This window comes from Carassius gibelio, chromosome A16 (assembly GCF_023724105.1).
Source record: "Carassius gibelio isolate Cgi1373 ecotype wild population from Czech Republic chromosome A16, carGib1.2-hapl.c, whole genome shotgun sequence".
Lineage (NCBI taxonomy): Eukaryota > Metazoa > Chordata > Actinopteri > Cypriniformes > Cyprinidae > Carassius > Carassius gibelio.
The window spans coordinates 20989169-21001443 of NC_068386.1; the positions used below are offsets into that span (position 1 = coordinate 20989169).

General features: G+C 34.9%; 1 protein-coding gene across 3 annotated transcripts in view; it reads left to right on the top strand.

Annotated features, from left to right (window-relative positions):
• LOC128030060 (protein PTHB1) overlaps positions 1 to 12275 on the top strand; it is a 149967-nt gene that overhangs the window by 9045 nt on the left and 128647 nt on the right. For all 3 annotated transcript variants that reach the window (XM_052617536.1, XM_052617535.1, XM_052617537.1), the window contains exons 3-9: positions 1994 to 2144; positions 3265 to 3329; positions 3447 to 3560; positions 4593 to 4767; positions 10419 to 10503; positions 10589 to 10772; positions 11459 to 11588. In XM_052617536.1, the coding sequence (XP_052473496.1) occupies positions 1994 to 2144; positions 3265 to 3329; positions 3447 to 3560; positions 4593 to 4767; positions 10419 to 10503; positions 10589 to 10772; positions 11459 to 11588 (904 nt within the window). The remainder of the gene's footprint in view (positions 1 to 1993; positions 2145 to 3264; positions 3330 to 3446; positions 3561 to 4592; positions 4768 to 10418; positions 10504 to 10588; positions 10773 to 11458; positions 11589 to 12275) is intronic.

Here is a 12275-nt window from a genome sequence, read left to right on the forward strand (position 1 = left end):
TCATGTATAAATCTGTTTTTGTTTACAAAGAGAAAGTTTCAGTGTCACATGATCCTTCAGAAATCAGTCTAATATGCTGATTTGCATCTCAAGAGACATTTTCACTATTATCAATGTTAAAAAATAGTTTTTGTGGTTTAACTTTTTTATGGAAACAATGATACTACTCAGACATTTGTGATTTTAAAAGAGAGAGAGAAATTAAAAATGTTATTCATATATTCAAATGATGAAAAGTGTGTGAAGACATTTAAAATGTTTCAAAATATTTGTATTTAATAAATACTTTAATAAATGTACTGTAATACATATATTTGATAAATGCAAATAAATGATATTCATTGAAACTTCGTTTTTATCAAAGAATCCTGAAACTTCCACACAAAATATGATGTTTTTAACATTGAAAATAATTAAAAATGTTTCCTGAGCATCAAATCAAATTGTAATGATTTCTGAAATATCATGTGACACTGAAAACTTGACCAGTGCTGCTGAAAATGTGGTTTACATCACAGGAATAAATTAAATTTGATAATATATTTATATATATATTTTTTCAATTTTTAATAATATTTCACAATATTGCTGTTTTTACTTTATTTTTGATTAAATAAATGCAGCCTTGGTGCGCACAAGTGATAGGCTATATTTAAATATCATTAAGATTTTTAATGTTTCTATACTTTTGGCAGGTACTCTAATAATAACAATTCTATTAATACTTTTATTATATTATATTATATTATATTATATTATATTATATTATATTATATTATATTAATTATTATCATGAATACTAAAAGCTAATTTTTTATTTTTACAAGATAATATTATGTATTATTTAATGCATAATCACATCCAAAATAATAGTTATTGTTTACATTACATGTGTGTGTGTGTCTATTGTGTATTTATTATGCATATATAAATACACACACATACAGTATATGTTACGTTAATGAACTTTTGTTTCCTCATTTGGTCACCTTCCTTTTCTTGTTTTGGTAAATTGATTATACCCCACCTTTTTCCAGTTCCCTCATTACCTTCTGTGTGTTTAAATACCCGTTCTGTTCAGTTCCTCCTCGTCCGTGATTGAATGTGCATGTTAACCAGAGATAGTATTGTGCATGTAACTTAACCTAGTGTGAATGTCTATTGTACTGCTGTTATTGTAACTTATCCTATTGATGTTAATGTGTTGTGTATAGTCTGTCATTCCCAGTTGATATTCAGTAAACTCCTCATTATGATCACCATCCTCCTCAAGCTCTTTAGTCTTTCGTTTAGCACACACCAACTTGTAAAAGTATACAGATATATAATATTTAGAAAATGTTTACATGAATTTACATGCATATATTTATATTCATATAATTTATATAATAAATAAATATATTTAATATATAAACACATTTTCTTTCTGAAATATATACGTGCATGTATGTGTATTTATATATACATAAATATAAACACCACACATACTTATGTAAACAAAAACTTTTATTTTTGTAGCAATTAATCGTTTCACAGCACTAGTATTATTACAATATAAGATATATATTTTAATGTGATAAAAATCGCTCTCTTTTGTTTGTGTAAATGAGCTAATAATATGACAATAATAAGTGATTAATTTCGCAGTTACTTTTTAGTTATAACTTCACCACTTGTGCATGATGTCATTAATAACAGTCCAATGTTTTTTAACCAAACTGGTTCAGATGACCGCGATGCGACCATGTTACTACAAATTTAGGAAACAGTCATGACTAGCTAGTTAAATTCTCCAGTAATGCAGTGCACTACAGTGGTGAAGCAGCGAGTTACGTCATTGTACTGGAAACACATCCCTGGATTTACGTCAGGTTAGACACTATAGTGAATTTCACATGAAAATGAAGCTTTTAAAGAGAGACTTACAGACTTTCGAGTGGTTCGCATTGTTGAACCAAACTCTGTTCTTTCTCTCCCCTGTTCTCTAATCCAGATAAGATTGTAGTGGGCAGTTTTATGGGGATGTTACGCATCTTCTCACCACACCCTGCTAAACCAGATGAACAGACGGAAGCGGACGCCCAGCTGCTGGAAGTTCAGTTTCCTGATCCCATCATTCACGTGGAGATGGGCAAGTTTGTCTCGTAAGTCTCATCTCTACCATTATGAGTGACATGCTCAGATTCATATTACAGCAATCATCACTACCAACCACATCGCTACAAAATCAGAATTAGTACATTTACCAATCTGAAATTAATCAGTCAATCAAAATTATAAAAGTTAGATAAAGCATTCTATCTAACGTATCATCCACTGGAAACCAACATTTATTTTTTTCTGAATTCTTGAAGTTTATTTAATTTTGAATGATGTTTATTACCAGAAATGAAAGAAATCATACCAATCAGGTGTTTTCCCGAGGATTACCAAGTCCTTTCACTGATACTTCACTCATATTTTTGCAGCTTCAAGACAAGTCCTATTGTGTTCCCTACTCAAGGGAAGTGCAGCACAGGGCTTGTGTAGTCTTTATTATCTGCCTAATACTAAACACACATATTCCAAATGATGATGCTACCACATTAATTATGATTAGCACTCTATAATGTTCTCTTATACTGTCTTCATACTATGTCTGTCTATTGTGATGTTATAGGCAGCAAATGCAGTCAGATTTTCACACTTGAGAAAGAAACTGTCTAACCCAACTTTTGGGTTTAAACTTTAATTAAAAAAATTTAATGAAACAGTTGGGTTAGTCCATATTTGACTCAAAGTTGGGTTTTAGTGAGTGTAGTTTTATGATCAAAGCTCTGTAGTTTTCATGATGGGGGCAATGCAATATAATGAACAAAGAAAATGTTCCTTTAATCCTGATTTTTAACATTTTAACATTATTTTTTCAACAACAACAAAAAAAATGGATCAATCAAGTAAAGCTAATTTGCCTCAGTCCAGTTAATGTTCATTTTGAAATATATTTACAATGTAAAAGTAATTCTTAAATTTACAGCAAAGGTTTCACAGTGAAAAGACTCATGGATCTGAAGGTGGACGTTTTTAGAATATTAATAAAAGGCCTTTTTATAAACTATTAATCAGACAACAGAAGGCATATAGAAGATGCCAGCATTGTTTTTGAGCATTGTTTGCTAATGTCAATAATATAGAGGCCTTAGAAATCTGTGTATCAAATATGATACAGAAGGCATTATGTATATATATTTTAACTCCCTTTTCTTTCTTTTTCTTGTATTTTAGTTGTTCAGAGTCGCTCCATCTGGCAGTGCTTCACCCCAGGAAGCTGTCTGTCTATGCTGTGTCAGGTTGGTTTTCCACATATTCAGAACTACCTTATCTTGTACTTTCTTTCAAATACTGCCATGAAGCTTTGCTTATTAGCTGTCGACTTTTTTAGTTTTTGTTCTGGTTTTGTTTCTCAGGTACTGCTGGGAATGTTGAACATGGTGACCAGTATCAGCTGCGACTGGTGTATGAACACAACCTGCAGAGAACAGCTTGCAACATGACGTATGGGCCATTTGGGGGTGTCACAGGTAATTGATATTACCTGTATTCCACACATAATGCATCTCATTCTATACATATATATATATATATATATATATATATATATATATATATATATATATATATATATATATGTTTTCTTTTTACATGAAACATTCTCTTCTCTTTGCCTTTTCTGTCTTTATCTTGTAATACATAATTGATAGTTAGAGTGATGGAATAGTTTGATAGTTTTGATTTTTATAATGTATAAGTAAATGTTGAAATTAACATAATAAATGTTTTAGGGACATTTTTTTATTGTTATTTCATGTTATTGCAATAACAAACAGAATATTACTTGTACGTTCATTCTTATTTACACCAGTCTCAAAATAGTTGAAACTTAATGCTCCCTTTTGTCTCAGTGAACATCTGCCTGTAAATTCAGAGTCCGGAGATTTCTTTTGTTTGTGTGAAGTTCTCATATCAACCACATGAGAGCAGCACAGTCTGGATGATGGAGCTCATCAAACAATAGTCTCATGGGATCTGTACATGTCAGAGCCTAGATAGTATAAAAGGGAGAAGAGCAACAGACATATGACTAAGAAATGTTTTATTTCCTAATATGGCAGCTGAAGATATTGTTCTTTTTCCATTCAAGTAGATAGCACTATTATCACTATAATCTTATCTTGTACTTTCTTTCAAATACTGCCATGAAGCTTTGCTTTTTAGTGGTCGACTTTTTTAGTTTTTTGTCTGAAAAACCATTACCTCTTAAACAGAGCTGTATGCATACAGTGGTAATTTTTTCACTCTCTGTCTTTCTTTTTCCGTTCAAGTAGATAGCAGCATTACATATATCCTATACCTGCAAAAAAAAAAAGACAGTATGAACTGACCTGTCTTAAAGGCACTTTTGTATAGAGCTAATCATTTAACATTTAATCTTTAAGTTTAATACTGTGTAAATCTGTTGGTGTTTTTATCTGCACAACAAAGCTGCATAATACTATTGAGTATGTTTTTCTGTTCTCTTGTCTCAGCTGAATATTTCCTGTGCTGTTGTGCAGGTCATCATTTCATCTGTATCCAGTCCATGGATGGGATGCTGATGTTTTTTGAGCAGGAGACTTATGCTTTTGGTCGCTTCCTGCCAGGCTTCTTGTTGCCCGGCCCTCTGAGCTACTGCATCCGCACAGACTCCTTCATCACGGTCTCCTCCACACGGCAGGTGGAGTGCTACAGGTGAGACCAATTCACTCCCTGACCAATTGTCCATATAGTCACTGGCCATATTCTTACATACGCAGAGTCATTCTTATTGAATTCTTCCTCCATGGAATAATATCTTAAAGGGATATTCCACCCCAATAACTTATCCCCATGTCGTTTCAAACCCATAAAAGCTTTGTTCGTCTTCAGAACACAATTTATTATATTTTGGATGAAAACCGGGAGGCTTTGTCACTGTATTTTGTAAAAGTATTGTCGTCACTTCTTAACGTTACGGTTGAACCACTGATGTCTTTCATACTTTTTTGGACCTTTACAGTGTTATTTACTTAGCAGTCAATGGCATGTCCCCTTACAGTTTAGTTTCAGGTTTTTTAAAGATGGCCTCATGTTCTTCTCATAAACACAGTGTAGAATTAATTATTTTATTGGAAGCTTCAAACAGGTTGTATGTATTGTTTCTGGTTATAGACACTAAATTAAACTAATAACTTACTTAAAATAATAACATAACTTTTAATCAAATATTCTTGAGCTTTACACATGACAACAAGAGATGTCCAAATGGTTTTTGGACAATAAACTTTCTCTGTATATGAAGCCATTCTCTTTGCTTCTCAAATTAAATTAAAGAAGGATAATACTTTTTTTTTTTGGTTAAGATTACTGATGTGGTAATAGAGTCAAAAATGTTGTAAATTATTTGGGTTGTTTAACAGATAATAAATTAACAGGTGATTTTATGGCTAGAAAGTATTTACGAAAGTATGTGGTAAATTTAGGTTTTCCGCGAGGCAAGCTGACTTATTGGATGTTTATCCCTTCAAATTGTTGGCAGGGGCCCTGATTCAACCCTATTTTGATTATGCTACTTCTTTCTGGTAAAGTAGTTGTTCCCAAGGTATGAAAGATTTTTGCAAATTTCAAATGGCTCAAACCAAATGAGTTAGAATTGAAAGACCATCCTCGAACACATTTGCACAGTGAATGTTTTAAGGAGCTGGATTTGTTAACTGTTGAAAAAAAGAGTGTTTTTTAAAATTGTGTATGACATTCTTATGATACTAGGGGTAGTGGTAGGGGTTTTAGAAGTTGGGTGAGGAAAAATATGCTTTTATATACCAGTTAGTGCAATTGCATGAAATAAATAACCAGTGTCAATAAAGGGAATAAAAGACTTGGGGAGTTTTAAAAGAGCTGTAAAAAATGGCTTTTTAGTAATGCTAGTTAGCATGTAATATGGGTGTAAATTGTTTCTTGTATGTTTAGATAAGAAATTGTTATTTTATATTTTTAAAATTAGTATTTGGATAGGAGATAGTGTTATTTATTCTTCTGTCATTTTAATTTTATTCTTCACTCTCTGAGGCAGAAGTCTCAAAACTCATCCTTTCTAATCACCCTACAACTTGCACGCTTGATCCTATTCCATCTCATCTCCTTCAAGCAATTTCTCCTGCAGTTGTACCTGCACTCACTCACATCATCAACACTTCCCTCCACAATGGTGTTTTTCCCTCATCATTTAGACAGGCACGTATAACTCCACTACTTAAGAAACCCAACCTCAACCCATCTCTTTTAGAGAACTACAGACCAGTTTCCCTTCTTCCTTTAATTGCAAAAACACTTGAACGAGCTGTGTTCAAACAAGTCTCTACATTTCTCACACACAACAATCTCCTTGACAGCAACCAGTCTGCCTTCAGAAGTGGACATTCAACTGAGACGGCCCTGCTCTCAGTTGTTGTAGCTCTACGACTGGCAAGAGCAGAATCCAAATCTTTAGTACTTATCCTGCTTGATCTCACCGCTGCTTTTGACACGGTTAATCACCAGATCCTCCTATCAACCCTACTGGCAAATGGCATCTCAGTAACCACACTTCAATGGTTTGAGTCTTACCTATCAGATAGGTCCTTCAAAGTATCTTGGAGAGGTGAGGTGTCCAAGTCTCAACATATAACTACTGGGGTGCCTCAGGGCTCAGTTCTTGGACCACTTCTCTTCTCTGTCTACATGGCATCATTAGGTTCTGTCATTCAGAAACATGGCTTTTCATACCACTGCTATGCTGATGACACTCAACTCTACCTCTCATTCCATCCTGATGATCTGACGGTAGCTATTCGCATCTCAGCTTGTCTAACAGACATTTCTTCCTGGATGATGGACCATCACCTTCAACTCAACCTTGCCAAGACAGAGCTGCTTGTGATTCCAGCAAACCCATCATTCCATCACAATTTCCATCAAGTTAGGCATATCAACCATAACTCCTTCAAAAACAGCTAGAAGCCTTGGAGTTATGATTGATGATCAGCTGACTTTCTCAGACCACATTGCTAAAACTGTCAGATCCTGCAGATTTGCCTTATTCAACATCAAAAAGATCAAGCCCTTTCTTTTGGATCATGCTGCACAACTCCTTGTTCAAGCTCTTGTTCTCTCCAGGCTGGACTATTGCAATGCTCTCTTGGCAGGTTTTCTAGCCAGTTCTATCAAACCTTTACAATTAATTCAGAACGTGGCAGCAAGATTAATTTTTAATGAGCCAAAAAGAATACACGTCACACCTCTGTTTATCAATTTTATCATTGGCTTTCCAATAGCTGCTCGCATAAAATTCAAGGCATTGATATTTGCCTACAAAACTACCACTGGCTCTGCACCCATTTACCTAAATTTGTTACTTCAGACTTATGTGCCCTCTAGAAGCTTGCGTTCTGCAAGTGAACGTCGCTTGATTGTGCCATCCCAAAGAGGCACAAAGTCACTTTTACGGACTTTTAAGTTAAATGTTCCCTTCTGGTGGAATGACCTTCCCAACTCAAGTCCTTAGCCATCTTCAAGAATCTGCTTAAAACACATCTCTTCCATCTTTATTTGACCCTCTAACTTTAACTATTCTATTCTATTCACTATTCTAATTCTATTCTTAAAAAAATCTAACTACCTTTCTAATCTTTTTGTATTCTATTATGTGCAAAGACCTCTAACTAGCTTGCTCTATTCGTTTTTTTTTTTTTTTATTCTATCTGTTTTCTTTTTATTTATTATATTATTTAAAATCCCATGCTACGTGTACTGTGTTAACCTAACTGAGACTTGTTATAGCACTTATATATCATTGCTCTTTTTGCTGTTTTTGATTGCTTCCACTGTCTTCATCTGTAAGTCGCTTTGGATAAAAGCGTCTGCTAAATGAATAAATGTAAATGTAATAGCCTTTATATTTCTCTATATATTTCTGCAGCGATGACTGCAATGGACACAAGCCATTGGCTTTATTGTGTTTTTTTTATCCTCTGCAGTTTTTATAAAAGTGTATTGGATACTTGTTTTTTTGTACAGTTTGTAAACTTTTCAAATTAATTTCAATTCAGTTTAACAAATCGCATTGACTCTTGCATGTCAGACAAGAACAGTTGAGTTTCTGATTACCATATTTGATGGGCTCTATGTATATGTGTTGTGCAGTATTTATATATATGAATAAAAAATTAGGGGTCGACCGATATTGGTTTTTGACAGCCGATACCGATGCCGATATCTTGGGAAGCAGGGGGACGATAGCTAATATAAAGCCGATATAATTTTTATTTTAATTCAAATTTTAGGAAAATAATTAAATCATTTGACAATGGATTAAAAAATAAATATGTAAAAATAAACATACTTATACTATCTAGGAGAACACTCATTTTACATAAAGCACACAGAGAAAATTACATTAATATGACAGTGGGCAAATGCATAAAGCACAGCATAAATTGAATTCACAAGTTTAAAGTTTAAAGCTTTCAATTCACATGGACCGACTGTCACACAGAGAACACGTGATCATGCTGGATATGTACAAACACTTCACAAGATCTCACAGCTGGATTCCACCAAGTTTGCAAGGTTTGAGAAATTAAATATTCATTAGTCATTCAAAGATTTGTTTAATGATATAAATGCATATTTGCTTAATGCTGACGGCAAATGAGAAAGTATTACAATGTTTGACTTTCTATTACTAATTAGATAAAAGCAATCATTATAATACTTTTTGTATACATTTTAATTCCTTTGTTTAACAGTGTGATTATTAGACAGACTTCTATCTGTATTAGACAGAACTGTTAACAACACCAGTAAACAAGAGGGAGCGTGTGAGCACTGTGTTCTCAGTGGCTGACATTTTTAGCGCAGTCAAAATAAAAGTCCCGCCTCGAACACATATTTAGGCCGTTATTTGTCGTTTTTCAAATATCAGCATCGGCCAAGCAGAAAAACGTATTGGCCGATGCTGATATTTGAAAAACACCAAATAAAGGCAGATATATTGGCCTTGACGATATATCGGTCAACCACTATAAAAGATTCAATTACGTATTTTTTGGACTATAAGTCGCACCTGAGTATAAGTCGCATTTATTTAGAACCAAGAGAAAACATTACTGTCTCCAGCCGCGAGAGGGTGCTCTATGCTGCTTAGTGTAGACTACAGGAGCACTGAGCAGCATAGAGCGCCCTCTGGCGGCTGTAGATGGTAATGTTTTCTCTTGGTTCATGTCAAATTAATTTTGATAAATAAGTCGCACCTGACTATAAGTCGCAGGACCAGCCAGACTATGAAAAAAAGTGTGACTTATAGTCCGGAAAAAACAGTAAATATGTTAATTAATTTGAAAACAGAAAACCTGAATTAAACCAATTGATTCATATGGATTATGTTTACAATGTTCTTTTGAACAACAGTTTTGGGTGAATGGACTTTCAAAAGAGGGACAGAAATCTCTCAGGTTTCATTAAAAATATCAGTCCGTTATATATTCAGTAATATTCAGTTCAGTGTCGAAGATGAATGAAAGTCGTATGGGTTTGGAACAACATGAGGGTAAAAAGATGATAGAATTTTCCTTTTTAGGTGAACCTTTAAGAATGAAATATGATCTTCACAATCTGGCTAAAGCTGTTGAAAATGGAGATCTGAGCTGAGGTCAGACAGCAGAGCCTTTGGTTCTCATAATACTCCTCATGACCTGCTGATAGCTTTGGAGGACTGTCAGTGATTTCTGAATAGAGCGTTTGATCTGTTAAAGACATGTGTGCGCACACATACATCCACACGCACACACACATGCACACCGTGAACACCATTACCCAACATGCTCTCAAAGCTGAATAATCGCTGCTGTTTCTCATTGCTATAAACATTTGCCCAAACCCACCCAACATTCCTAGAGGAATTCAGTAGAAATTTGGGGTCATATTGCAAATACAAAACAGGATTTTCTTCTTCTTTTGAGACAAAACAATAATAGGGTTCTAAGTTGACCTAGAAGCTCCATCGAGGAGGTCCATCATCCACTTCAGGGGGTTGAACTAGATATTAAATGAATGGTTATTATTTTTTTGTTTGTTTTATGTAAGGTTTTCAACCTTTACAACCCTTCAGGAAGTCCTTGGACATGTCTATAACATAGAAATATAATTATCTAAAACTAAATAATTACAAAAACAATTATTTTAATGCCATTTTAACAGATTATGTCAGAATTAGTTCAGTGCATCATTGTTCTGGTGATGTGAATATTGAAGCATTGAACAATCTCCAGTGTCTGTGTGTTTAGATTAATTGGTGCAGTTAACATGGTCTTCTCTTTTAAATGCAGGTATGAGACACTGGCTGTAGCCACAGATGCAGACACCAGACAAGACTCTGATCAGCAGAACAAGAGTTCAGGGAAGAGACTGACGGTGTGTTTCCTTCCGATTGAAAGTGCTACTGTTTCCAGTGTGGATATTTTCATTTTGATATGACTGTGTGTATGTTTGTCCTCAGGCGGACTGGACACTGGTGTTAGGAGAAGAGGCTCTAGATATCTGTGTTCCCAACACATCTTCAACGATGTCCTCCATCTTTGTGCTGGGGGAGAGAAATATCTTCTGTCTCAAGGATAATGGTCAGATCCGCTTCATGAAGAAATTAGAGTTCAACCCCAGCTGTTTCTTGCCCTACGCATCAGGTGATCCATAGTGCCCTTAACTCGTCATGCTGTGCTGTTTAAACATCTATAGCACATGGAAACCTCCTGTTTATGCTTAAAGCAAGAAAAACTATTTGTTGGTAAAATAATAAGCTGTATAAATAAGCTTTGCATTGATGTATGGTTTATTAGGAGTGGACAACTATTCGAAAATCTGGAATCTGAGGGTGCAAAAAAAATATAAATATTGAGAAAATCGCCTTTAAAATTGTCCAAATGAATTCTTAACAATGCATATTGCTAATCACATATTAAATTTTGATATATTTATGGTAGGAAATTTACAAAATATCTTAATGGAGTAGCCAGTGTCATGTTTTGTTATTGGCTGAACCCACATTAATCTCTTGAATTAATGATTTAATGATACATAGTTTTTTTTTTTTAAAGTCTGCATTTTGTCACTGCCCATATCAGTGAAGGACAGAATTCACATAGAAAGTGTGCTGGCTGACCCTTTGCGGATGTGTGTTTATGTGTGAGTTGCTGAGAAGGTTGTTGGCTTGTAGGAAAGTGAGAGATGGACATCTTCTGGTGGTTTGGAAGGGGATGCAGTCTATTATTTAACTACTGCATTGACTCCATGTGGGGCCCAGAGACCACAGACCATCTGAACACACTTCCTCCTTCATACTCAGCTGTCTTCTCTCTGGCTTTGTCTTCAGTTTCTGAGGGTTCCACCAACATCCTGATGTGTAACCATAACAGCATGCTGCTGGTGTACCAGGATGTGACGCTGAAGTGGGCCGCACAGCTGTCCTGTGTGCCTGTGGCTGTACGTGTCGCTAACTTCCCGTAAGTGTGCGCTGCCCAAATGAATCTTTCTTCATCTCAAGTTAGACTGAATATGAGCTGCTGTGTGTGGTATATGCCATCATTCTCATGGTTGTGTGTGTGCTATGTCTCTTTAAAGCATTCAGTGTTTGTGGGACTGTTTGCTTAGAGTGGTTCTCATATGTAGAGGTAACAGATACGTCTGTAGAGAGAGTGTCTCTCTGGCCATCCCGCACAGCTCACTCACTCTGCCATTGTCCGTCCTGTCTCTCTTCTACTGGCCTCACATTAAAAGAGCATCTGTCAGCACCATCTAGATGAGCTGCTGGGCTTCACGTCTCTAGCACACACACACATAACCACTCACACCTTCACTTTCTCAAACTTTACTACATTAAAGAATAGAGAGAAATAATAAAATACAGCTAACCATACAATCATAAATAGTTAGAATAACAACAAATAATCAGATGGGCTTATCAAGACAGAAGAAAACAATTTCCATCTTTTAGTGTTGATTCTTTTGGTTAAAGCCCATGTTTCCAATCAAACATTTTGGTGCAAATTCATATGTTAATAGAAGCCATCCAAATTAGATGCATACCAATATGTATCTTTTCCCAGACGAGTCTGTTTTAAATTATGGTTGGCCGTTTGAGGAACACAACGAATAATTTCAAATAAATGCTAGTTCTACAAATTTTCCTT